At 40.3% G+C, this 26,459-nt stretch overlaps 1 protein-coding gene across 5 annotated transcripts in view; it reads left to right on the forward strand.

Moving 5' to 3' along the window:
• The window catches only part of grip1 (glutamate receptor interacting protein 1), a 302,489-nt gene that overhangs the window by 252,529 nt on the left and 23,501 nt on the right, over nucleotides 1–26,459 (forward strand). For all 5 annotated transcript variants that reach the window (XM_073059570.1, XM_073059571.1, XM_073059575.1 and 2 more), the window contains 3 exons: nucleotides 1,615–1,695; nucleotides 18,335–18,404; nucleotides 22,995–23,140. In XM_073059570.1, coding sequence (XP_072915671.1) covers nucleotides 1,615–1,695; nucleotides 18,335–18,404; nucleotides 22,995–23,140 — 297 coding nt within the window. The remainder of the gene's footprint in view (nucleotides 1–1,614; nucleotides 1,696–18,334; nucleotides 18,405–22,994; nucleotides 23,141–26,459) is intronic.

Consider the following 26,459-nt stretch of genomic DNA (forward strand, 5'->3'; position numbering starts at 1 on the left):
TGTATGAGACTCGAGGGTTATAGAGAACAGGCAGGGCAGTGGATTTGATAAACACAAAAAATTCTGCAGATGGGAATCCAGAGTACACTCTGGAGGAATTCTGGAGAAACATAGAAGCATAGAAAACCTACAGCATAATACAGGCCCTTCAGCCCACAAAGTTGTGCCAAACATGTCCCTATCTTAGAAATTATTGGGCTTACCTATAGCCCTCTATTTTTCTAAGCTCCATGTACCTATCCAAAAGTCTATTAAAAGACCCTACTGTATCCGCCTGCACCACCGTTGCTGGCAGCCCATTCCACGCACTCACCACTCTGAGTAAAAAAACTTACCCCGACATCTCCTCTATACCTACTCCCCAGCACCTTAAACCTGTGTCCTCTTGTGGCAACCATTTCAGCCCTGGGAAAATGCCTCTGACTATCCACACGATTGATGCCTCTCATCATCTTATACACCTCTATCAGGTCACCTCTCATCCTCCATCACTCCAAGGAGAAAAGGCGGAGTTCACTCAACCTATTCTCATAAGTCATGATCCCCAATCCAGGCAACTCAGCAGGTCAAGCAGCAGCTATAGAGAGAATGCTTCAGGCAGAGGCCTTTCATCAGGACGGTCAATATGATGTAATGTTTCAACACTAGGCTTCAGCAAAGACTTGAAGTAAATTCCAGACCAACATAAGTATTCTAATGTTTCAGAAGGGGGTCATCATTTTACGTAGGCGTTGTTGAGACATGTGGAATTTTGGAAGTCAGAGGACAGCAGGACAACAGGAAAGTTTTGGTGTAGGCCTCTCTGGAAGTAAACAAAATAGCCATAAATGGTTTAATGACAGAAGGTTTGAGAAGTAGAGCTGAAGTGGGGGAGATGTTGTTGCTGTTGATAAAGGTAAAAAAAAGTCCAAAAGTAAATTTATTATCAAAGTACATATAAGTCACTATATGCAACCCTGAGATTAATTTTCTTGTAGGCAATAAATTCATAATAAAATAAGAAGCACAATTGAATCAATGAAAGACCGCATCAACAAACTGTATAACTACAAAGAGAAAGAAATAATAGTAAATAAATAAACAACAAGTATCAAGAACATGTGATGAAGAGTAATTGAAAGTGAGTCCATTGATTGTGGGGCTAGTGAAATTGAGTTGTCCCCTTTGATTCAAGAGCCTTGTGGTTGGGGGGTAGTAACTGTTCCTGAACCTGGTGCTGAGAGTCCTGAGGCTCCAGTGTGTAGGGAGCATGGCCTGGGTGGTGGGGGTCCCTGCTTTCCTACAACAGTGTTCTGTGTAGATGTCATCAATGGTGGGGAGGGTTTTACCTATGATGAACTGGGCTGTATCCATTAGTTTCTGCAAGATTTTCTGTCCAGGGGCTTTAGTGTTTCCGTACCAGTCTGTGATGTACCCAGTCAATATACTCACCACTGCACATCTATTGAGGCTTGTATGAGGAAACAGTTTTTAAAACTCAGTATCAAACAGAAGCCCAAGATTGTTGAAGTATGTGATGAGCTTTGTTGGTGGTAATTTAGTTTTACTCAGTTCTTTAGCCAGATTACATAAAACTTTGCTTATCATCATGACGTTCATTTTCCTTTTCTGCAGAATCAGTTGTTCCGAGCAGCGGCACATTTCACGTGAAGCTCCCGAAGAGGAGCGGGGTGGAGCTGGGCATTACCATCAGCTGTGAGTACTTGCATAGACCTCTTGTTCACTTTGTTCTGTACAGTGCATTATCCTTGTCATTTTAATGCTGATGGGCCAACATCAGCAGTGTGTTCCCACAAACTTTACTCCTGGGATGGCGCTGCACACAGTGACGCTGAATGCCAAACCGCAGGTTTAGTCATGCGGCTTGTTAGATCTAAATGCCATGTGTTCTTGCATATTCTAGAGTTAGGCTATATAGCAAATATTAATTCACCAGCAACCAATCTTCAGATTAGAACGTGGATTGCAGATTGCAGCCCAGAACAATGGCTGGGGTCAGTTGCAAACAAACACTCCACCAAGACCCCAGATGTCTGCATATGCATGAACACAACCTAGAGTCAGTGGGGATTAACATTAATTTCAGATGTCTAGAGTGTGGGTGTGAAGAAGGAGGTATTTAAAAACTATATGTAATTGAAAGGAAGCATTGTAGATACATTGTAACTATAGAATTGGCCTGTTACCTTTGTTTTTCGCATATAAAAATGTCATGTAAATATTGGTTCGAACAGACCTCTTAGTCTGAGAGTGTCACGAATGCTGAATAATCCACTTGTGTTCACAGTTACACCATGCAGGCTTGAGGTGAGGCTGCCTCCGCTGACATTTGCAACACCTGCTATTGATCACTGTCGTGTGATGTTCATCCTGTTTAACTGGGGGAAAACCCCAGAGGGGTGGGGATATTTGATAAAATTGATCTCTGGCTAGACAATTGAACAGGACTGGGGTCTGACCTCCTCTTCAATCTGTGTAGCAGAATTATAAATGGATATTTTTATTATATTTCATAATGTTGGCAACAAAAAATTATGAGTAAAAGGGAAGAATCAACACTTACAGACAGGCGCTTAGAACGGGAACATTTCCTTTAGATCAGGTTTCCCAACCTGGGGTCCACTGGTATTGGTGCAATGCCTAAAAAAGTTTGAGAAGCCCTGTTTTAGATTGACCCTACCCTTTCTCTCTCATTGTTTTGGAATGGCTGTCTTGCATCCGTTGCCTGTGTGCAAAGACTTTTATTTGTTAGCAATGCCCCAAAGAGCCTTTACAGTTGCACAGGAGGTGATCACAACTCTCATTCAGTGCTGTAGAATGTTCTAGCATTGTTGCAGTTGCACGTAGAACATTGAACAGTACAGCACAGTAACAGGCCCTTCACACCACTGTTATAAAACTTGGGTTACGTTGCACGTGCAATTCTGCATCGAACGTAATGCCAAATTAAACTAAATCTCTTCAGATCATTACCCATATCCATCCACATTCTGCATATTCATTTCTCCATCTTAACCGTCTCTTAAACATTACAAGTGGTGCATGCAAGCTTGATTTCAGTGTTTAAGAGACTTCTGGATAGGTACATGGATGGTAGGGGTATGGAAGGCTGTGGTCCCAGTGCAGATTGATGGGAGTAGGCAAATTAAATGGTACAGCACAGACTAGATAGGCCAAAAGGCCTGTTTCTGTGCTGTACCTTCTCTGTGACTCTGTTGTATCTGCCTCTATCACTCCTCCCAGTAGCCAGTTCCAGAAAAAAACCACGCCACTCAAGCCTAGCGGTTTGCGTGATGCTATTGCAGCTCAGAGCATTGGAGTTCAGAATTCAGGAGTCTTTGTACATCCTTCCCATGAAGCACATGGGCTTCTTCTGGATGCTCTGGTTCCCTCTCACAGTCCAAAGACTGTCCAAAGACAGTCCACAGTCCAAAGTCCAATGACCAGTTAGCTGGTTAATTGGTTGTTGTAGATTGTCCGGTGTTTAAGCTAGGTGTTAAATCAGTGGGTTGCTAGGCAGTGTGGCTCAGTGGGCCAGAAGGGCCTGTTCTGCACTGTATCAATCAATAAATAAGTAAATAAAACTACTTGCCCTAAAAATCCCCTTTTAAACTTTGCCCCCTTACCTTAAATGTGTGTCCTTCAGTACTTGACCCATCTAACCCCAGGAAATGATTCCAACCAACTTTCCTCTGTATTGCTCTCATAATTTTATAAACCGATCCGATGGCCCCTCAGTCTCTGACACATTAGAGGAAACCTCTAACCTCTCCTTGTAACTCATACCCTGTAATCCAGGCAGCAACTGGTGGTAATTCTCTTCTGCGCCCTTTCCACATGTTTCTTTAATGGGGTGACCAGAGTTGCACACAATTCTCCCTAGTGCAGCTTAATCGAAGTTTTATGTAGCTATAACATTACTTTTTTTTTAACTCTCATGCTCAGTGCCCCAAGCATGTCATTATTCACCACCCAACCTAAGCATGGCCACTTTCAGGGAACTATTGACTTGGGTAGCATGATCTCTCTGTACATAAGTGCTATTAAATGTCCTCCCTTTAACTGTGTAATTTCTCTTTGTATTTGACCACCCGAAGTACAACACCACACACTTATGTAGATTAAACTCCACTGGCCATTTCTCCACCCATGTCTGTATCTGCATTCTTCTTTCACAGCCTTTTGCACTGACCAGAATTCCACCAACCTTTGTGTCACTTTCAAACTAACTTACTCACCCATCACTTGTCACAGACTTCCAGGAAGAATAACATCACTACCCGCTGTTGCCTTTGGGCAGGCCAGCTCTGATCCAAACTACTAAATTATCATTCATCATATGTTAATTAATCATCTGGATTAGCCTGCTTTGAGGGACCTTGTCAAATGTCTCACACGTAGACCACATCTATCCATTGCTCTACCATCAATCACCTCAGTATGAGTTGTGCATATTAATACTCCACATGACCATATTCTTGGATCATTAAAAAATTCCTTTCTGTTAAAAATTAAACAGGCCTAAAAAAATCACCAAGCAGTACACACTTTCCTAGTCTTCTAGAAAGAGCTGATCTCAACTAGGTCAACCACTGGAGCCCTTCTTCCTGAGCCACCAGAGAGAAACATGCCATCCTTGTTTAAGAGCATGCAAAGCTTCATTTGATAGCCTGCCAATATTTGCTTACTTAACAAATGACTGCCATCAAAAGTAAAATTCGTTCTAATATTTATTTTGGAATGTTGGTGTCATTGGAAAGACCCCTGTCCAGAAATCTCTTTAGGAAAGGACAAAAGAAAATTGGGTTGGTAAAAGTCAAGTTTTTTAATATTTATTTTAGGATGTTAATATCATTGGAAAGACACTTATTGGGAAATACTTTCAGGAAAGGACAGGGGAAAACTGGGTCAGTGAAATCGAGTTTGTTAATATTTGTTTGAGGGTGTTGTTATTATTGGAAAGACCCATGTCTAGAGATCCCTTCAGGAAAGGATGGGAAAATAGGGTTGGCAGTGGTGAAATTGAAGTTGAGGATAATTCAAATCAAACTCTGCCAAAATCACAGTGACAGTTCTTCAGACTCTATCCAAGTCACTGACCTTTGATTGAAGCCCACTTTGCCGACCTGCTGTGGGGTTATTCAAATAGAGTTCATTCTCACGCATTCATGTCAAAAGAAGTTTCTCAGCAATCAACATCACGATTTGGCTCCAGGCAAGCTATCTATACCCTGGATATTTGAAGATGAATCATGTGTAACAGTTCTAAATATACCAACTCTTGGTAAATTCACACAGCCGATCACACTGTGTGTGTATGTTCTCTGATCCTCAGAAAAATCAATGCTGTTCATCTTTCTCAAAGCTTGGAGATAAATGAACCGGCATGAATGTTCACAGTCAATTGTTTGCACAACTTGTTTCCTGGTTGTTCGCAAACACTTGGACCTGTGTTATTTAAAGCCGGCACATTTTGAAGACTCTGTCAGTAGGGTACAAATATTAAAAGTTGCAAAGTAATATGATTAGACTTGTCAGAATGGGTGAAAATGTGAACTGAGTTGTTAAGAACATAGAACATCACATCATCGAAACAAGCCCTTCAGCATATTGTATTAAGAGAAGTAGTTCCCTGGTTAAACTAGCAATGGTAAGAGGTGTTCTTTCAAAACGTTGAGTAGTGGAAGCGGCCAGGTAGTGTAGCGTTTGGCAAAACGATTTTACGGTGCCAGTGCTGATAGAAATGTTGTAGGTTAATTGGTCACATGGGTGTAATAGCATGGCACAGGTTCATGGGCCAGAAAGAGCTTTTACCGTGCTGTCTCTCTAAATGAAATAAAGAACTGGAGCAAATTTAATTATCCCTAAAGCCATATAAAACAGTTGTTCCAAAAATGTGAAATTGAACATTGGTACATTACACTGACTGAAATGTTTTATCTTGTAATTAATCATGAGCAAATGTTTTTTATTGGTTTACATTGTGAAGAGCCTAATTTCTCATTCGTGTTCAAGTTGCCTTTATGGTAATGTTGGTGCAGACCTTACCTTTAATATGCCATTGGAGAATAACCATGTCAAAGGAGGATTGTGGCGCAGTGATGTTTATCTGGCTCCCTATTTTCTTAGTCAAGTGACTTTAATATTATTACCATAATGTAGCTCAGCAAAACTCATTCAGTAGTGTAATTTATGGCCCATTAATTAAGCAGTTTGATTTTTAATGACTTGGTGAGTTAATAACTTGCCAAGAACAAATTAATGTGGCTTGTGCAGAGCACCTGCTCTTCAAAAGCCAATATATGTTAGACATCATGCTCCAATTTGAAAGGCATCAACCTCATGCTGAACAGAGAACATGACTTCATTTATAGTGAATTCAAAAATTAGTTTTTTTAACGATCTTTCTATAAATAACAGAGCTAAAATCTCCAGATAGTCATCCCCTACTAAACTATTAAAGAATTTGACCCAAGGGTTTAATTATTTTTGAGCACTTTTGCATCTTTGTCGTATGCCAGCTGGTAATTTTGTTTAGTCGATTCATTGAAAACTTTGGAGCAATATGTATACAAAATTAGTAATCTACACTCCGTTGCCACTTTATTAAGTACACCTGTACATCCGCTAGTTTTGCTTGTGAAATGGTCCTGATACATGCTTAAAACGTAAAAGAAATCTGAATGAGATTTTTAATCACAAACAAGAGAAAATCTGCAGATGATCACTCCCTATGCGACACCTTTGTCCATTTGTCCCTCCTCACTGACCTCTCTCCTGTCACTTATCCCTGCAAGCGGAACAAGTGCTACACCAGCCCCTCCACCTCCTCCCTCACTACCACTCAGGGCCCCAGACAGTCCTTCCAGGTGAGGGGCCACTTCACCTGTGAGTCTGATGGGGTCATATACTGTGTCTGGTGCTCCCGGTGTGGCCTCCTGTATATCGGTGAGACCTAACATAGATTGGGAGACCACTTTCCGAGCACCTTTGCTGCGTCCACTAGAACAAGTGGGATCTCCCAGTAGCCACCCATTTTAATTCGACTTCGCATTCCCATTCTAATATGTCAATCCGTGGCCGCCTCTACTGTTACAATGAGGCCACACTCAGGTTAGAGGAACAACATCTTCTATTCCATCTGGGTAGCCTCCAACCTGATGCCATGAACATCAATTTCTTGAACTTCCAGTAATATCCCCCTCCCCTCTCCTTCACCATTCCCCATCCCCTATCCCTTCTCACCTTATCTCCTTTCCTGTCCATCGCCTCCCTCTGGTGTTCCTCCCACTTTTCTTTCTTCCATGGCTTTCTGTCCTCTCCTATCAGACTCCCCCTTCTTCAGCCCTGTATCTCTTTCGCCAATCAACTTCCCAGCTTTTTACTTCACCCCCCACCCCCCATAGTTTCACCTATCACTGTTCTCCCTCCCCTCCCCACACCTTTTAAATCTACTCCTTAGCTCTTTCTTTCTCCAGTCCTGCAGGAGGGTTTCAGCCAGAAACATCGATTATACATTTTTTCCATAGATGCTACCTGGCCTGCTGAGTTCCTCCAGCATTTTGTGTGTGTGTTGTGAGATTTTTAATGTAATTTATTTTGTTAGTATTTGAATTTTTTTTTTTTGCCTGTAATGTGTGTTTATGTTGTGGACATAAATTACCTTTTTGAAGGACTAAGCAAATAAATTGAGCGGAATATATAAATACTACTTATATTGTCCTTTAATTACCTTCAAGGAATTGCATAAATTAGCATGTATTATGGTATTTCTTTTATTTAAATTAAGATATCCTCACATGTAGATATAGAATTTGTATGGATACTATTTTTGTAAATGTTGTTATGTAGAACAGGGTACATAGTAACATTCAATAGTCTTTTTGATCTCGTCACTACTCTTTGAGAATGAAGTAAACATTTTAAATAACTTGTATATACACTCAGTGGCCACTTTATTAGGTACACTTGCTGCTTAAAGCAAATATCTAATCAGCCAAACACGTAGCAGCAATTCTATGCATAAAAGCATACAGGCACAGTCAAAAGGTTCAGATTAAACTTCAGAAAGGGGAAGAAATGTGATCTTCGTGAGTTGGACTGTGGAATGATTATTGGTGGTTTGAGTATCTCAAGATCTGCTGATCTCCTGGGATTTTCATGCGTAACAGTCTGTAAAGCTTACAGAGAATATTGTGATCTGAACCGTAGTAACATGTGCCTTTTGTGTCTTGTGTTTTTGATCTTTGTTAGTTGCTCTTTGTGCATGTTTTGCCGGTGGGGTATGGGGGTTTTGATGTTTGGAGGTTTTCTTTGAATGGCTTGGTTCTCTGGTTCTTCTTTGTTTTGCGACAGTCTGTGTGAAGACGAATTTCAGAGTTGTATACTGCATACATACTTTGATTAAAATTATGCTTTGTATCTTTGAACTTTGAAAAACAAAAACCACCCAGTGAGCAGCAGTTCTGTGGGCGAAAGTGCCTTGTTAATGAGAGAGGTCGGAGGAGAATGGCCAGACTGTTTCAAGCTGACAGGACGGTGACAATAACTCAGATAGCCACGTGTTACAACAGAGGTGTGCAGAAGAGCATCTCTGAATGCACAGCATGTGGAATCTTGAAGGAGAAGGGCTACAGCAGTAGTAGACTACACCGGGTTTCACTGTACCTAATAAAGTGGCCATTCGGGGTATGTGAGGTTTTTGATGGAAATGGTAAGTTAATCTTTTTTTCAACGATACGTGTTTAGAAAATCTAGCTGGTTTGTGAATGTTCACAGAGTTCATGGTTAAATCTGTAGTTCTGGGGATCTCTGCAATTTTGTAAAATGTATTTATTTGCTGGTGAAGTTGTCATCTCTGCATCTTCACTAGTTCCAATTCACACATTTAGATTTATTTGAGATATCTTGCTTAGAATTTTCTTGAAGCACTGTACATAGATGTGACAGATATTAAAAGGACTTTGAGCCCTTTCAGTGGAACAGAGTCAGTAGCTCAAAATAAAGAATTGGCCACTCTGGATGGAGATTAAATTAAATTTCTTCACCTAGAAATAGTAAATGATTGGAATTTTCTAACTGAAGAAAATTGTGAAGGCTGTGAATAAATATTCAAGCTTCAGGTTGATAATTCATAAGACATAGGAACAGAATTAAGCCATTTGGCCCATCGAGACTGCTCCTCCATTCCACCATATTTTCTTTCTCAACCCAGTTGTCCTGTCTTCTCCCTTTAACCTTTGACAACCTTATTAATCAGGAATCTATCAACTTTTGCTTTAAATATATGCAATAACTTGGCTTCCACAGCTGGCTGTGGCAGTGAATTCCAGTGATTCATCACCCTCTGGCTAAAGAAATTCCTCCTAATCTCTGTTCTAAAGGGACCTTTAGAGGCTGTGTCTCCTGGCCCTAGGCCCTCCCACTATGCATGTCCCTTTTATCCGGGCCTTTTAGACCATAAGAGATAGGAGCAGAATTAGGCCATTTGGCCTAATTGTGATTGATAAATCACTTAGGTATTAAAAGAGTGAAGCAATTTTAGGGTTGGTGCAGGAATGTAGAGTTGAGTAAGAGATCAGCCATGGCCTCACGACATTATGGGCTGAAGGGTCTGTACTGTGCTGTACTGTTCTATGTTAAATGATCTTACTGAATGGCAGACCAGGCAGAAGAGACTGAATAGCCACCTCCCACTCGTATTTGTAATATACTTACGTTTATTGAAGGGTAAAGTAACATGGCTGAATGCTATGAAGAAGTTAAAACGATATTGGAAGATTTTTCATTGGTAGCATTTGGAAAATGATAGGGTTGACAAAACTGTGAAGGAATGTGACTGAGACACTTTGCTACCACATACAACTGGATGTGCCTGCCCACAAGACCATGAGCAAGTGTTGGGGAACAAGGCAGGAGGGGGCAATTACTGCCTCATCTCCAGTCCCACAAATAATTACTTAAAAATAGTATTAAATTATGACTAGCCTGTGCACTCACATTTGTTCTGTAACTGTAGGGTCACACGTTTCCCTCTAAATGCTGGCAAATTTGATAGAAATCCAGCAATTCCGTGCAAAATAAATGATTATGAACAATGACAGAAAGCCCAGCAAGTCCTCACACTCTGTGCCAGTTGACACTTGATTAGCTATTACGCCAGTGTGATGATGATTACATTAAATCGGGCGCCACTGTAGCATAGTGGTTAGCGCAGCGCTATTACAGCTCGGGGCATCGGAGTTCAGAGTTCACTTTCAGCATCATCTCTAAACAGTCTCTGTATGCCCTCCCTTTGGAATGCACCAGGTGCTCCGGTTTCCTCCCACTGTCCAAAGATTAACCAGGTAGGTTAATTGATCCTTGTAAGTTGTTCTGTGATTAGGGTAGGGTGAATCGGGGTTGGTGTGTGTGCTGGGGCAGCGTGGCTCTAAGGGCTAGAAGGGCCTACTCCACCCAGTATCACTAGATAAATAAAGAAACAGATTTTCCATACGCTGCCGTCTCAAAAGGGGTGTTTTGGACAGTCTTTTTTAATGGGTTCTTTTGGGTGTCTTTCTTTTGTGGCTGCCTGCAGGGAGACAAATCTCAAGGTGTATAATGTATACATACTTCGATAATAAATGTACCTTGAACTGAACTTCTAATCCTTCATGGCCTCATTTCACCCCTTTTCATTAAAGGTAAGTGTTGTGTACTCCCTTAAAACTCACACGTGATGAAAATGTGTACATACTCTTGTCATGCGTGAGCTTTAAGGAAGTCAAGTCAAGTCACTTTTTATTGTCATTTCGACCATAACTGCTGGTACAGTACACAGTAAAAACGAGACAGCGTTTTTCCGGACCATGGTGTTACATGACACAGTACAAAAACTAGACTGAACTACGTAAAGAACAACACAGAGAAAAAAAAACAACTACACTAGACTACAGACCTACCTAGGACTGCATAAAGTGCACAAAACAGTGCAGGCATTACAATAAATAATAAACAGGACAATAGAGCAGTAAGGTGTCAGTCCGGGCTCTGGGTATTGAGGAGTCTGATAGCTTGGGGGATGAAACTGTTATATAGTCTGGTCGTGAGAGCCCGAAAGCTTCGGAGCCTTTTCCCAGACGGCAGAAGGGAGAAGAGTTTGTATGAGGGGTGCGTGGGGTCCTTCATAATGCTGTTTGCTTTGCGGATGCGGCGTGTAGTGTAAATGTCCGTAATGGCGGGAAGAAAGACCCCGATGATCTTCTCAGCTGACCTCACTATCCACTGCAGGGTCTTGCAATCCGAGACGGTGCAATTTCCGAACCAGGCAGTGAAGCAGCTTCATTGTGAAGAGAGTACACAACGCTTATCTTTATTGAAAAGGGGTGAAATGAGGCCATGAAGGATTAGAAGTTCAAAGAACGCTTATTATCAAAGTATCTATACATTATACAACCTTGAGATTTGTCTCCTTGAAGGAGCCACAAAATAAAGAAACACAAAAGAACCCATTAAAAAATAGACTGTCGAATGCCCAGAATGTTCAGAGAGAGAGAAGAAAGACAAACTGCAAATAATAAAAGTAAGCAAATAGCATTCAGAACAAAAGTGAGTCCACAGACACAACACCTGGAGCAGGCCTAAGCATAAAGCTGAGTAAACATCGCAGAGCCGTCAGATACAGATATGAAGTTTTGTTGAGAGAGGGAAAGGCAGATAGGTAACAATAATAATGAGTATTGAATGAGCAGATATTTGGCGAGAAGGCCAGATATAAGAGAGCTTTAGAGTTGAAACCTTTGAGGACAAGCAAGGGTGTTTTTATCAGTCACTTAATAAAACAGGTTGACCTACTTCAGGGTTCTTCATGTGGAAGCAATTTCACAAACTAAATTCAATGAGAGGACCAAAGAAGTTTATAGTGAATTGTGACTGGATTTCTCCTCTGTTGTCCCTGAAGCATAAAGTGCCGGGTTATAATTTGTTCTGTTGCAAGTAGCTACTCTGCTGGCAACACAGGGGCCCAATAAACCTGAGTATAAGACATTTATATTTATGGAGATATCACTGGTGCAGCCATTTCTCCAGCTCTGCTGCCACTTGTTTGCGAGCAGATTTGTGACTGAACTGCCAAGATGATGTTCCTTTGGGATTCTGTAAAATATTCAGTATCAGTTTCTTGTCCTGGGCTTAAATTATATCACTTTGTTGACAAACACAAATGCGACAAGAGAAGTCTATTTCCTCAGCTCTTCATTATAGTGCAGGAAAATTTGAGAGACTTTTAATATTACTAATTGATTAATTTTTGTCATACTAATTTATCATCATAACCAACATGTTATTGCATTTGTTACATTGATAGCTAGGAGGGCCATTTTGTTGAAGTGGAAGGATATATCAGCTCCTACTTTGTCACAATGGTTCTCTCAAGTGATGCTGTGTCTTAGTTTGGAGAAAATTAGAAGTCGAACCTTTGAACCTTTATTTGATTTTGAGAAAAGATGGGGCTCATTTGCTCGTTACTATCATTTCAGTTAACTGATAGATCTTCTCCGCGATCTAATTGTAAATTTTTTTGATAAATTTTTCTTTCTTGCTGGCGGTTTGATGTTTATTTTTAGAAGCTCTTTAATTAGAATGGCTTGGGAGCATGATTTAAATATCTCTTTATCTGATGAGACTTGGGACTCGATTCTCAAATCGGTCAATTCAACCTCTCTTTGTGCTCGCCATTGCCTTTTACAGTTTAAGATTGTTCATAGAGCCCATATGTCTAAGTCTAAATTATCTCGATTTTACCCTAATATTAGTCCTATTTGTGATAAATGCAAAAGGGGCGAGGCCTCTCTTATTCATATGTACTGGTCCTGTCCTAGCTTGGAGAAATTTTGGAAAGATGTCTTCATAACTTTATCCTATATTCTGAATCACCACTTAGAACCTAACCCTTTAATTGCTTTGTTTGGTTTTTTGGGTGAGACAGATATACGAATGAGTTCGACTAAGTGTCGAATATTATCTTTTGCTTCTCTCCTGGCTAGACATTTAATCCTCCTTAGATGGAGAGATGTTGCCCCGCCCATGCATGCTCAATGGCTTAATGATATTATGTCCTGCTTAGACCTTGAAAAAATTCATTATTCAGTTCTTAATTCGGATATAAAGTTCCACAAGGTCTGGGGACCTTTTATTGAGTACTTCCATAACCTTCCTCTTAATTAAGGTTTTTTTCTTCGGTCCCTTGCTTTCAGCTCTTTTTTTTGGTAGTAGGCATTATTATCTTCTGTTTTCAAGTGTATTTACAGTTTTGGGGGTTTGAATGTCTTGATTTATACTCTCTATATTGTGTTGTGGTTGGTCTGGAGTTTTTTTTTTGTTGTGGGGCTTGGGGAGGATACTAACTTTACATGACTTCAATTTGGGTGCTTTCTCAATTATCTTTTTTGTATTATACTATTATTGCATGTTTATTTTTGCACTGTATTAATTTTCTTCATTTTGGTTTGTGTTTTTTTTAATCTGTAGTGATGTAGAAAATGCATGAAAAAAACCAATTAAAAAAAAAGCTCTTTGTATGACGCATGGCTCTGGGGTTGTACCCCTAATGGGTTCCCCCCCCCACACTTTTTTGCTTAGTAGGGTTTTGTTTTTATTCACAAAATTTTCAATCTTTAAGATAATTTTTTTTCCTTGAGGCATTGTAAGTGTGGTTACTTTGATGTACTTGTGTTATTTTTGAATAACATATTAAAAAGATTTGAAAAAAAAATTTTCATCAGTCATAAAAATCCACACACAATTTACATGTTTCTAAACTAATGGATAATTTCCATAAATATTATGCATTTTGATTCCAGTGTAGATAAGCCTCCTGATACAGAATGATCTTACAGATTGCTCACTAAAGGTAAATCTCAGATGAGAGCTAATATAGATGATATATTGGTATTTATGAAAGCTGACTTTGGAATTACCTCTTAAGGGTAACTATTAAACAAATAATAAACAAATTAACAAGTATGAAATTTGGGACAGTGGATCCCAAAGTCATCTTACACTTTCAGTGCTATTATATATTATGATATCTCAAAATGAGCCTTCTGAAGTTAATAATAGTCACCTAAAATCTGAGATTGCAGACTGGTATCAAATGTTGTTATGAAAATAATGCAGCACTTCCACAGAACAGGACTGGTGCATCTAAATCTAAAAATTACAAGGCTTTTAGCCTGCTGTTTCTTGATTCATTGATGCTGCAAAGATTAGCATATCAAAAGAAGGCATAGATGTCCCTGTATGTATTTGCTGGATAATTAGGGGATGAGAAGAGGATAGGAGATGTTAGAGTGCATTTGTGTCTCACGCCATCCTGTTAGGATTATGGTAAAACTGGTCTTATTCATCATGAAGTCTGAAGAGAAGGTTAACTATTATTTTTAATAAGCATTTTCACCTTGGGCATAAGGAGCCTGCTTGTTACACACTGAAACCTTGTGTAGGTGCCATATATTTTGTGCTGCCCTTTTATTACATTTGTTACAGTAACGAGGCATATTAGTGGGGGTGTGGTGTAAGCGAAGGGAATAAATTAGGTATTCATGCTTATTTTGTGGCAGTTTGTAGCTTGGGACCGAGAGGTCATATCTTTGCTGACTGCTGAGAAAATGCTCAAAAATGCTTAATTGTATGTTGCTAATAAAGGACCGGAATAAGGAATTTGACTCTCTGGAGCAGCCATGGGCATGTCACGCAAGTATAACAACTCCGTGGGTTCACAGGCTAGTGGCGATAGTTTTGTTTTGATTTTGGATCAGTTGTTACCACTACACCTTGGTCCCTATCTTTTATAGACTTTCCCTCCCAGCAGCAACAATCCAGTGGCTTCCTCCTGCTTTGCCTATTTTACGCCATGGACCAATAACATCAAGCAAGGGTCCTTGAACCCAGGTTGAGAATCCCTGCCCTGGGCCGTTCTCCCTGCAGCTACCAGTCTCCTAGCTAATGTCTTGTTTCAAAGAAATGTTGCACCATTCCCACTAGTGTTAAATAGTGCAGAGAAATGTCCACACAATCGTGTTATTTATTTATTTAGTTAGCTAGTTTTTGAGACAGAGTACAGAATAGGCCGTTCCATCCCTGGCAATTTAACCCTAGCCTAATCACAGGACAATTTACAATCTTTGTACTGAGGCAGGAAAACCCACGCGGTCACGGGAAGAACATACCAACTCCTTACGGACAGCAGTGGGAACTGAACCCGGGTCGCTGGTACTGTAAGGAGCAGTGCTAACCACTACACTGCCATGCTGCCTAACAGGGCATTGTCCTGATGAGGCAACAGGGAGGTTTCTTGTACATGGCATCTTGTTGATACCACTGGCTTTCCTGCCCAATAAACAGGCAAGATCCATTGCATTTCATACCTGGGCTTTCTTAATGGTGTGATGCACTTATAATTTATACGCCAGATATTCCTAAATTGTACAACTGTTTTGTGTATAGTTATAGAATACTACTCCTTAGAAAGGACCCTTCACCCCATCTAGACCATGCCAGCCTGGTTCCTTCTACCTGCACCCAGAACATAGTCCTCTATGCCTCTTTCATCCATGTACCTATCCAGACTTCTGGTAAATCTTACCACTTCTACTGACAGCTTGTTCCACATTCACACCACACTCTGAAGTCAGCGGATCACCCCCCCCCCCCCCTTACTTAATGGAGTTGGTCCAAGGCATAAAAAAGGTTGGGAACCCCTGTTCTTGGTGAAGGAGCTCCCCTCAGATTCCCCTTGACTATTTCCCTTTCATCCTGTACCATTGAGCAGATGTTTCAGTCCTGACTACTGCTGCTGTGCTTGACTTTTGCACTCATGCACTGTAAGCATTAGTTTTGTGCCTACACTGTGCAGGATGAGCTTAAGACTTTTGATTGGTCATTCTCTCAAATCTTTCTGCCTCGGTATTTATAACTAAGCCTCAACTTCATGGAAACACAAGCAGCAGCAGATGCTGTAATCTGTGGTGTTTGCTTGTCTATAGCTGCGGATGAGACCCGAAACCAGACAATAGGACAAGATAGAATTCAAAATAACCCTTATTTGGTAAAACTGTAGCAGTCTCAAAACTCAACTCACACACCCCAGGATGACTATTTGAATGGTTTCCCCCATCAGTGCCTATTGATTGGGGCAATGACCAGTCAGTGAAGGTCAATCTGGGATTGGTTTCAGATGATCAATAGGCACTGATGGTTTTGGCTTGCCATAACACTATCTGAGCAAAAAAAAACTATCTGCTGGCGTGAGTCAGTGGGTCAAACAACTGGAAGGGAATCACACCTCCCCTGAATCCACCAATCACCTCTGACTCCTGACTCACCACTCCCCTTCTGCTCTTTACAGTGGTCATCTCATTTCTCCATTCTCAGCCCTGACGCACGGTCTCAGGCTGGAGTGTCAGCTGTTCCTTTCCTCTCACAGATGCTGGTTGACCCCTGGAGTTCTTCCAGCAGATTGTTTGATGTTCCTCAGCTTGATAATTTGACTCCATTCCTTCTGTGGCATTCTGAAGACTGCTGTTGATGTCTCTGTAAACTGGACAGTTGGGAAATTGATTCCTGTGATGCATAACGCAGCCCCACTTTGCAGGTGGTAAATTGAAAGGTTTGCTCCTGCAGTCTTGATGTTTAACAAGCAGAGAACGTTTTTCCAAAGGCACCCAGCCCTCTGCCTTCAATTGCTAAATGGTATGCAGCCAATCACTTCCAGAAATGTGCTGTGACCTAATGTTCACTTGCTTCCCTCGGTACAGCACATTCTGGACAGTTTGTGTAATGGAATTCTTGCAAGCTTTTTTGAAGAACATTTTTCTGGTCTGTTGGTTAATAGCGGTAATTGAGAATGGCAAGTACTGAAGAGTATTTAAGCCTATTTCTGGAGTCGTTAATACAGGTGCACTAAATAAAGTTGTGTTTTACTTATTAAATTTCAGCACAAATCTGTTCAGAATTTGGTGCTCAGTTTTACACATACATTTAAAATCAAGTCTTCTTACTGGATGACTAACAGTATATTTTAATTAAAATTTCTGAGATGGGGGAAAATGTTAACTCTGCAAAACAGATTCTAAGAAGGTACTTATAAACTTGGAATTTAATGAAAATTGACTTATTTTTAATACTTTTCAAAACCTATTATTGCATAATATAGTCTCTGAATCATGTATCCCCATGCTGCATTGTTGGCCTAGAATCGGTCAATGATTGGATTACAATTTTAAAAAGTATTCTTTTTTATTGACCAGTCCTACCCCTCACTCCAGAGGGCACTAACTTAATCACCACCAAATACTACCACATTTCTACTCAGTCAGCATCAGTTCTGTACGTCTTGGCCTAGCTGGTGAATGTTAATACACTTTTCAACTGTAGGATTCTTTGTAACTGAGCCTTCCTTGCCCTTCCTCGGCTTTCCTGTGTCTGCATTTTCCAAGAATATTGATGCACCTCAATTAAGGAGATCCAGTGTCTAACACTTTATCCCCTTCATGCCCCCCGCCCCACCCTACCCCCTCTGAATTTAACTGAAATTAACTCAGATGATAAGGATTGAGAACTAGGTATGATACACCTTTGACTCACATGCCTGGCAAGGCAGTAACCAAATGAATAGCAAGGAGCGAAGAAGAGCCTTGTGATTCTTAATTCCATTTCAAGATGTCTTGAATGTATCAAGACATGTCATGTCTTGAAGACATGAATTAACATTCTTTTTTTCAGGAACTTTTGTAACTGCTTAACTTTGTGAAGGGTTTTCCATGAAATGAAGTAAAATCAAATGGTTCTGGAATTTCATTTAATTTTAAGAAAACCTGTAAAATGAAGATAGGGAGGAACACACACAAAATTCTGGAGGATCTCAGCAGTCATAGTTTTGGGCTGAAGGGTCTCAGCCCGAAATGTCAACTACACTCTTTTCCATAGATACTGCCTGGCCTGCTGAATTTCTCCAGCATTTTATCTTGTGTTACTTGGATTTCTAACATCTGCAGATTTTCTCTTGTTTGTGAAATGAAGCTAGGGTTTCTTTAAATAATTTTTAACCTTTTTATCAGTTGTTTCCATGCAATTCTTTGTCAAGAAGTCTTTCAAAAGCATTCATATTTTAACATTCCTGTTACACTACTCTTTCTTGCTCTTGTTGGAAAATTCAAAACATCCTTGTGTTGCAGCTGTCAATCTGACACCAGCTTTGTTTCAAACTTAACAGCAGCTGTTATAGAGTGAGAAAAAAAAAGTTTCTCCCCTTTGAGAAGTGTACCATAACGTCAAACTATCACTTCTTTTACCACAGCACCTGCAAGCAGAAGACCAGGAGATCCTCTCATTATTTCTGACATTAAAAAGGGAAGTGTTGCGCACAGGTAAGTTATCTCATTCTGATGGTTTTTATCTCTAGTTGCAGTATGTATCTAGTTGTAAATTTGTGAACTTGTTTTACAAGACTTAAGTGCAGTGAATTGTAATAAATATGTGCATGGTAAGTCCTGTACAGGTATTCCAAGGTATTTAAATAGAATCATTGACACTGGAGGGAAATAAACTGGAAATTTCAAGCCAAGACTCGTAATCAGGGTCTGATGAAGTCCTGATGAACAGTCTCCAAATGTCAGCTGTTTCGAAACTTGAAACTGCCTTCTCCAACATTTTGTGAGTCTTTCATGATTTTCAGCATCTTCAGATCTCCGGTGTAACTGACACGGATTACTCAGAGTCAGAACTGGGTTTAATATCACCGGCAGACGAGGTAGAAGGAGTCAATTTTAGAAAACCTAGCTGAGTTATTTTTCAACATAGACCCCTCCTACATTTACACACTTAGTCCAGCGGTGGTGGAGCATACGGATCTTGGACCTCCAGAAAGTGTCCACAGGTTCGTGGCCTAAGGTAGAAGGAGATGAGTCATTAACTTCAAACTTTCTGCATCATCACTCAAAGAGTTGACCTGTATGTGCATGTAACCAGAGCTGTATAACTCACCTCAAACCAAATCTTCTGAAACTCCAAATGGAATATAGCTGCTGTCTTGCCTTCTTTATAGTTGCATCAATACTTTGCTTCCAGGTTAGGTCCTTAGAGATATTGACACCCAGGAACTTGAAATTGCTCACTCACTCCACTTCTGATCCCTCTATGAGGATTGGTTTGTGTTCCATTGTCAACAATATTCACAACTTCACATTCACTAAGATTTCCATGATCAATCAAATTTAAAATAGCTATAGTTGTATTAATAATTGTCATCCATCAGTTCCTCCTTCAAGTCTGCCCCCTCTATTCACCGCCCCACGAATTGTTATATCTTTACCTCTAGATTACAAGATCTCAGTTATATAAAAAAACAGCTTTTATCATTAGATTAATACCTTCCTATGAACTGATGGGGATTTAAAGCATTTTCATTTTTTATTTAAAGAGATTTGAGGATTTTAACAATATTTTTCGATCATGTTTTACAATCCGTCCTTCAAAAAAAACTAATTAATTTCTTCTGTTGTTCTTTTATGTTAAATCTAATGTTGAAGCCACTAAAATCTACCCTTTATTAATGTCACCATTCTCCAAGTTTAACATTCATATCTTCCCAACATCCTCTTAAATAGTGATATAATCAATCTGATTACTGAATAATATTCACAACTGCAGATTCACTAATATTTCTATGATCCATCAAATTTTAAGTTGTTACAGATGTATTAATAACTGTTATCTATCAGTTCCTCCTCCAAACCTGGCCCCTCTTACCATCACCCCATGAAGTGTTACTTCTTTGCTTCTAGGCTACAAGCTCACACTTTAATAATACAGTAGCTGTAATTCCCGAAAACCCTGAAGTAAAGTAACGTAATAGAATAAGTGATGGAACATGTGAAGTGAGAGAATGAGCAATGGATCACAGGTGATAGGAAGCAATTTCAGACGGGCACATAGAGCCAACTGGCTGTGCTCTCCCTGTGTCCTTTGTGGATTAATACTCTATCAATCTTCACCTTGAATATATTGAACCATGTACTGTATGTCTTAATAGATAACTTGGAGCTGCTCACGTATTGATAAAATCAGCTCTTGTTCTTCTAAACTCCAAAAGGATTAGGACCAGCATGCTCAATCCCTTCATCCCAGGAGTCAATGTTGTGAATTCTCTCCAATGAAAGTATGCACTTCCTTAGAAATGGAACCCAGAACTCTATGCACTGCTTCAGATGTGTTCTCACCCATGCCTTACAAGATTGTATCAAAACTCGCTTAACGTTATAGTCAGTACTTGCAACAAATGCCAGGATTCCATTAATTACCTGCTGTACCTGTGTGACAACTCCTTGACTTTCATGTGCCAGGACTTCCTGATATCTTTGCACTGCAACATTTTATGGTGTTACGCCATTCAAAACTATTCGTTTTTTTGTCTATCTTCCAAAGTAGGTAACATTTCCCTGGGTAATATTATGTCTGCTGACTTGCTGGCATGGCCATCTGGTATGGGGGGGGGGGGGGCACTATCGCACAGGATCGAAGTAAACTGCAGAGTGTTGTAAAATTAGTCAGCTCCATCATGAGCACTAGCCTCCGTAGTATCCAGGCCATCTTAAAGGAGCAGTGCCTCAGAAAAACGGTGTCCACTGTTAAAGACCCCCATCACCAAGGGGGTCCTCTTCTCTTTGTTACCATCAGGAAGGAGGTACAGAAGCCTGAGGGTACACACTCAACGATTGCCCAACCTATCTGCATCCTCTAGCAAGTGTTTCAGTGTCATCAAGCCATACAGCACATAACTATTGTCTTCAGTCCACTCTCTCAATGCCGTTCATCAAATGTCCTCCTTGCAAATTACGTACCAATTTATCTTTGAACCATCAGCAAATTTAGCCACATTATACTCACTGCATTCATCCTGATCATTAATGGTGATTGTAAATAATTAATGACTCAGTACTGATCCTTCTGGGTTTACACCAATTACAGATTGCTGATCCAAAAATACCAATTTATTCCAACTTTTTTTCTCTTAATTAGCCAACATTCTATCCATGCCAATATGCAGTCCCAACCCCCATCTGCTCTGGTACCCTAACCTTTTACGTGGCTAATCAAATCAAAAGCACAATATTCAAATCTAATGGTTCCTTATCTCTAGCCAACTGTAACCCTCATATAGATGCCTGAAGTCCTGTTTTAATTCTTGGCCCACACGTGGTCTTGAATACCTTACATTTTGTCTTAAAGGCTTTCTCCCAGTTTCTCCAGGCAGTCTTGCCCAATGATTTTTCAACAGGGAGGGGTCCATAATAACACACAGAAAATGCTGGAGGAACTCAGTAGGTCAGGCAGCATCTACAAAAATGAGTAAGGCCTAGAAAGGAAAGGGAGGATGCCAGAATAAAAAGGTGGAGGCAGAAGGGTAGCTAGAAGGTGATGGGTGAAGCCAGGTGGATAGAAAAGATAAAGGACTGGAGAGGAAGGAGTCCATAATACCTAGTGGCTCTTTAGCAACTAATGTTGGTGGGCTATATAATTACAGAACCTAGCCTGTTTTCTATACTGTTTGTATAGGAACATTTGCCAGGTGAAATCTCAAAATGTGAAAGGAGCAGCATATTTGGTTCTTGTAGCACCTCACATGGTGCCTTCTGCCAAGATGAGTAATTAGACAGAAGCTTGTGCATTTTCTAATTCTTACACAGGATATACATGTTGCTGGCTAAGTGCTGTTTGCATCCCGAATTGCTGTCGAACTGAGTGTTTTTACAGAATGGATCTTGAAGATAGAAATGGAGTGACCAGATTTCCTTCGTCCCCAGTCCTGATGACGGGTCTCAGCCCAAAACATCGACTGTTTATTCCTCTCCGTAGATGATGCATGACCTGCTGAGTTCCTCCACACACTGTGTGTGCGTGTGTGCGTGTGTGCGTGCGTGCGTGTGTGTGTGTTGCTCTGGATTTCCAGCATTTGCAGAATCTCTCATTTCTTTCATTGAAAGAGTGAACCAGATGGGTTTTAATGACAATGAATACTTCAACGCTCACACTAAATTAATTTAATTAACTGAATTTACATTCCTTGGCTGCCACGAGTAGATATCAGATCAGTAATTAAATTAATGTCTGTACCTACTTATGGAACCTGAGAATTTCTGACCAGAGTTCAGTTGAATGAGACACCTGGGTTGTGTCATGAGCCAAACTTTGCTCATTTCTAACTGCTGAGGGTCTGCATTTTTGTGGACGTGGAGAAAACGGAAATGAACTGCAGGGAAAATGCTAGAATGATTGAACGCTCTGAGATTGAACTCACCACTGAGGTTGGTTGCAAAGTTCAAAGTAAATTTAATATCAAAGCACGTACATATCACCATATATGTGAGATTCATTTTCATGCAGACATCCACAGTAGAACAATGAAATACAATAGAATCAATGAAAAATTACACACAAAGACTGACATGCAAATTAAAAATAAACTCGAAAGGCTTTTGCTTCATCAGTTGACACCCTGAAATTTCTGAGAGCTGAACAGATACCACCGGCTATTTTCGTCACTTAATCTCTCCTATTTCCTTGTCTTATCATAGCAAAGTATAGATGCTGAAAATTCAAAATAAGATCAGAAAATGGTGAAGGTGTGTTTATCAGGCAGCAAGTATGAAGGGAGAAATAAGTGATACTTTGGAATTATGACTTTCGCCAAAACTACAAAATGTTGTTTCTGGAAGTTTCTTCTGCAAACATGCAACTGAGCAGTTGTTCTCTTCCCATGCCGATCTGTAGCTTTTCCCAGTCTTAGTAAAAGTTCATTCACCTAAGTTTCTCCATGGTTACTGCCTGACCTCTTGAGTATTTCCAGAATAATTTCTTCTTTAGATTTCCAGACCTTGCCCACCCAACCCGAAGTTAAATTGAAAGCTTAACAACGTGTTGAAAGGTTCCTCTATAACTGTGGTTTGCATTTCGAACAGGACAGGAACTTTAGAACTGGGGGACAAACTCCTCGCCATTGACAGCATCCGCTTGGATAACTGCTCCGTGGAAGATGCAATTCAAATCCTTCATCAGTGCGAGGAACTTGTGAAGCTGAAGATACGCAAAGACGAAGACAATTCAGGTAGGAAGGCGCTGACCGACACATTTCAGTTGGACAATCTTTGCACTTGAGTTCCATTCCTAAGATTTAGAATGTAGAACAGTACAGCATTGCCTCAGGCCCTTTGGCCCATCATGATTCCAGTTGAAACTGATCCCATCTGCCTGCAGTCTTCCATTCCCTATCTAAACAAAGTTCAAAGTAAATTTTATTATTTAAGTACATGTAAGTCACCCTATACAACACTGAGATTCAATTTCTTGTAGGCATACTCAATAAATCTATAGAATAATAACCATATCAGAATCATTGAAAGAGTGCCCAACTAGAATGTTCAACCAGAGCACAGAAGTCAACAAATTGTGCAAATACAAAAAGAAGAAATAATAATAATAATAATAATAATAATAATAAATAAGCAATAAATATCAAGAAAATTAGATGAAACGTCCTTGAAAGTGAATCCCTATGTTGTGGGAACATTTCAATGATAGGGCAAGTGAAATTACTCTCTCTGGTTTAAGAGTCTGGTGGTTGAGGGGTAGTAACTGTTACTGTACCTAGTGGTGTGAGTCCTGAGGCTCCTGTACCACCTTACTGATGGAAACAGTGAGAAGAGAGGATGTCCTGGGTGGCGGGGGTCTCTGATAATGGATGCATCTTTCTGCGACAACACTCTGTGTAGATGTGCTCAGTGGTGGGGAGAGCTTTACCTGGACTGTGTCCACTATATTTTGCACGATTTTCCATTCAAGGGCATTGGTGTTTCCATACCAGGCTCTGATGCAGCCGGTCAATATACTCTTCACTACACATCTGCAAAAGTTTGTCAAAGTTCAAGAAGTCATGCCAAGTCTCCGCAAACTTCTAAGGAAGTAGAGGCACTGCCATGCTTTCTTCGTAATTGCACTTAAGTGCTGGACCCAGAACAGGTCGTCTGAAATAATAACACCCAGGGATTTAAAGTTGCTGACCCTCTCCACTTCTGATCCTCTGATAAAGACTGGCTCAGGGACCTCTGGTTTCCTCTTCCTGGTCAATAATCAGCCTCCTGATCTCGCTGGCATTGGCTGAGAGGTTGTTGTTATGACAACTCTCAGCTAGATTTTCAATCTCCTCCTGTATGCTGATTCATCACCACCTTTGATTTGGCCAGCGACAGTGTTGTCATCAGCAAACTTGAATATGGCACTGAAGTTGGGCTTAGCAACACAGTCATAAGTGTAAAGTGAGTACGTCATGTGCCTGTTAATCATATCTATCATATCTATTTACTTCACCACCCTGGCAGCACATTTCAGGCATTTGCCATCCTCCTTGGAAACAAAAAGCCTCGCATTTCTCCTGTCAATTTATTTCTCTCACTTTAAACCTATTCCCTCTAGTATTTGACATCTCCACCTTGGGAAAAAGACTCGGGCCATCTACTCAATCTCTGCTTCTCAATTTTAAATACTTTTATCAAGTTACCTCTCAGCCTCTTATGCTGCAGATAAAACAATCCAATTATGTCCAAACTCTCTGTACAGTTAATACTGTTCAATCCAGGCAATAGCCGGCGGAACCTCTTTTGCACACTTTCCAAATCCTTCCTTTAACGTGGTGACCAGAACTGCACACAATACTCTAACCAAAGTTTTATACAGTTAAAATATGACTTACAAGTAATATACTCAATATACCAATCATGTCACCCTATCTTTACTTGTGGTACCACTTTCAGGGAGTTAAGGATTTACACCCCAACATCCCTCTCCATATCAATGCTCCTGAGAGTCCTACTATTTAATGTATACTTTCCCATTATATTCGACCTCCCAAAGTGCAACACCTCACACTTGTCCAGATCAAACTCCCATCTGCCATTTTTCTGACAGATGTTGTATTCCTCTATAGCGGGCTGTGTTCATTTGACAAAGTCCTGACGAAGGGTCTCGGCCCGAAACGTTGACTGCTCCTTTCAACAGATGCTGCCCGACCTGCTGAGTTCATCCAGCTTGTTTGTACGTGTTTCATTTGACAACCTTCCTCAGTATCCACAACTCTGCCAATTATTGTGTTGTCTGCAAAGTTACTAACCAGCCCACCAGTATTTTTGTCCAAATCGCTTCATCTGTACCCTTTCAGAACACCAGTCCTTCCATCATTTTCCTCTCTTTTCCTCGGCCAAGACAGTTTTGAATCCATTTTGCCAAGTCTCAATAGATCCCATATATCTTAGTCATGATCAGCCTACCATGCGGGACCTTGCCCAATGCTCCATGGTCCATCCACTGTCCTACTCTCATCAGTCATCTTCACTAATACCTCAAAAAAAAGTTAATATGACCTTCCCTACACAAAGTCATGCTAACTATTCCAAATGCAGCCTTGCTTTTCTAGATAGTGAAAAAATCCTATCCCTAAGAATCTTCTCCAATAAATTCCCTACCACTAATGTAAGGCTCACAGGCCCATGTAATCCTAGTTTGACCTTCTTGCCTTTCTTAAACAAAGGAACAATGCTAGCTATTTTCCTGCCTGGGACCTTGCCTGTGACTAGATGATACACGGATCTCTGTCAAGGCCCCATCAATCTCCTCTTGCCTCTCAATAAACTGGGATTGATCCATTAGGCCCTGGAAATATGTTATTTTATTAATTTAGAGATACAACACAGAACAGGCTCTTCCGACCCACCAAGCCACGCTGCCAACCGATTTAACCCTAGCCTAATCACAGGACAATTTACAAGGACCAATTAACAAAAAAAGGAATAAAAGTGAAATTACGTACCATAAATAATTCAGCTGAACAGCCAAGTTGTTTTAGGTACCTAGATGAAGGAAAGTTTAACAAAGCAAACAGTGGCCTTATTGTTGCTTTCTTTGGGGGGGGGCAGACTTTTAACTAATCCAGTGAGATTTTTCAAGATGTATAAAACTGACCCAAGCAAACTGGTAAAATACTAAAATATCCAGAAGTGGAAAGTAAAACTAAAAAAAAAATCAATAATTTGGGAACTTGCTCAGACAATCTTTGTGTGAAGGGAGGGGGTCTTCGAGGCTTCAATATTTCTATCATTCATTCTATAGGGTTTTTTGTCTCGTGGATGTCAGTGAAGAGGATGAATTTCAGGTTGTATACTGTATGCATTCTCTGATATTAAGCAAACCATTGAATCTTCAATGAAACTGATGAGGGGAAGCATATATTACATTATTGAGGGTTACATTATTAGGGGTCTTTCACCAAAGGGGAACGGGTCTGTGCCTAAAGAGCATAAATCGAGTACACAGTACTTACTCCACATCACTTTGAGTAAATTTTACTGCATTCTTGATGCATCTATTGATTTGCT

The sequence above is a fragment of the Hemitrygon akajei genome, chromosome 10 (genome assembly GCF_048418815.1).
Source record: "Hemitrygon akajei chromosome 10, sHemAka1.3, whole genome shotgun sequence".
Classification (NCBI taxonomy): domain Eukaryota; kingdom Metazoa; phylum Chordata; class Chondrichthyes; order Myliobatiformes; family Dasyatidae; genus Hemitrygon; species Hemitrygon akajei.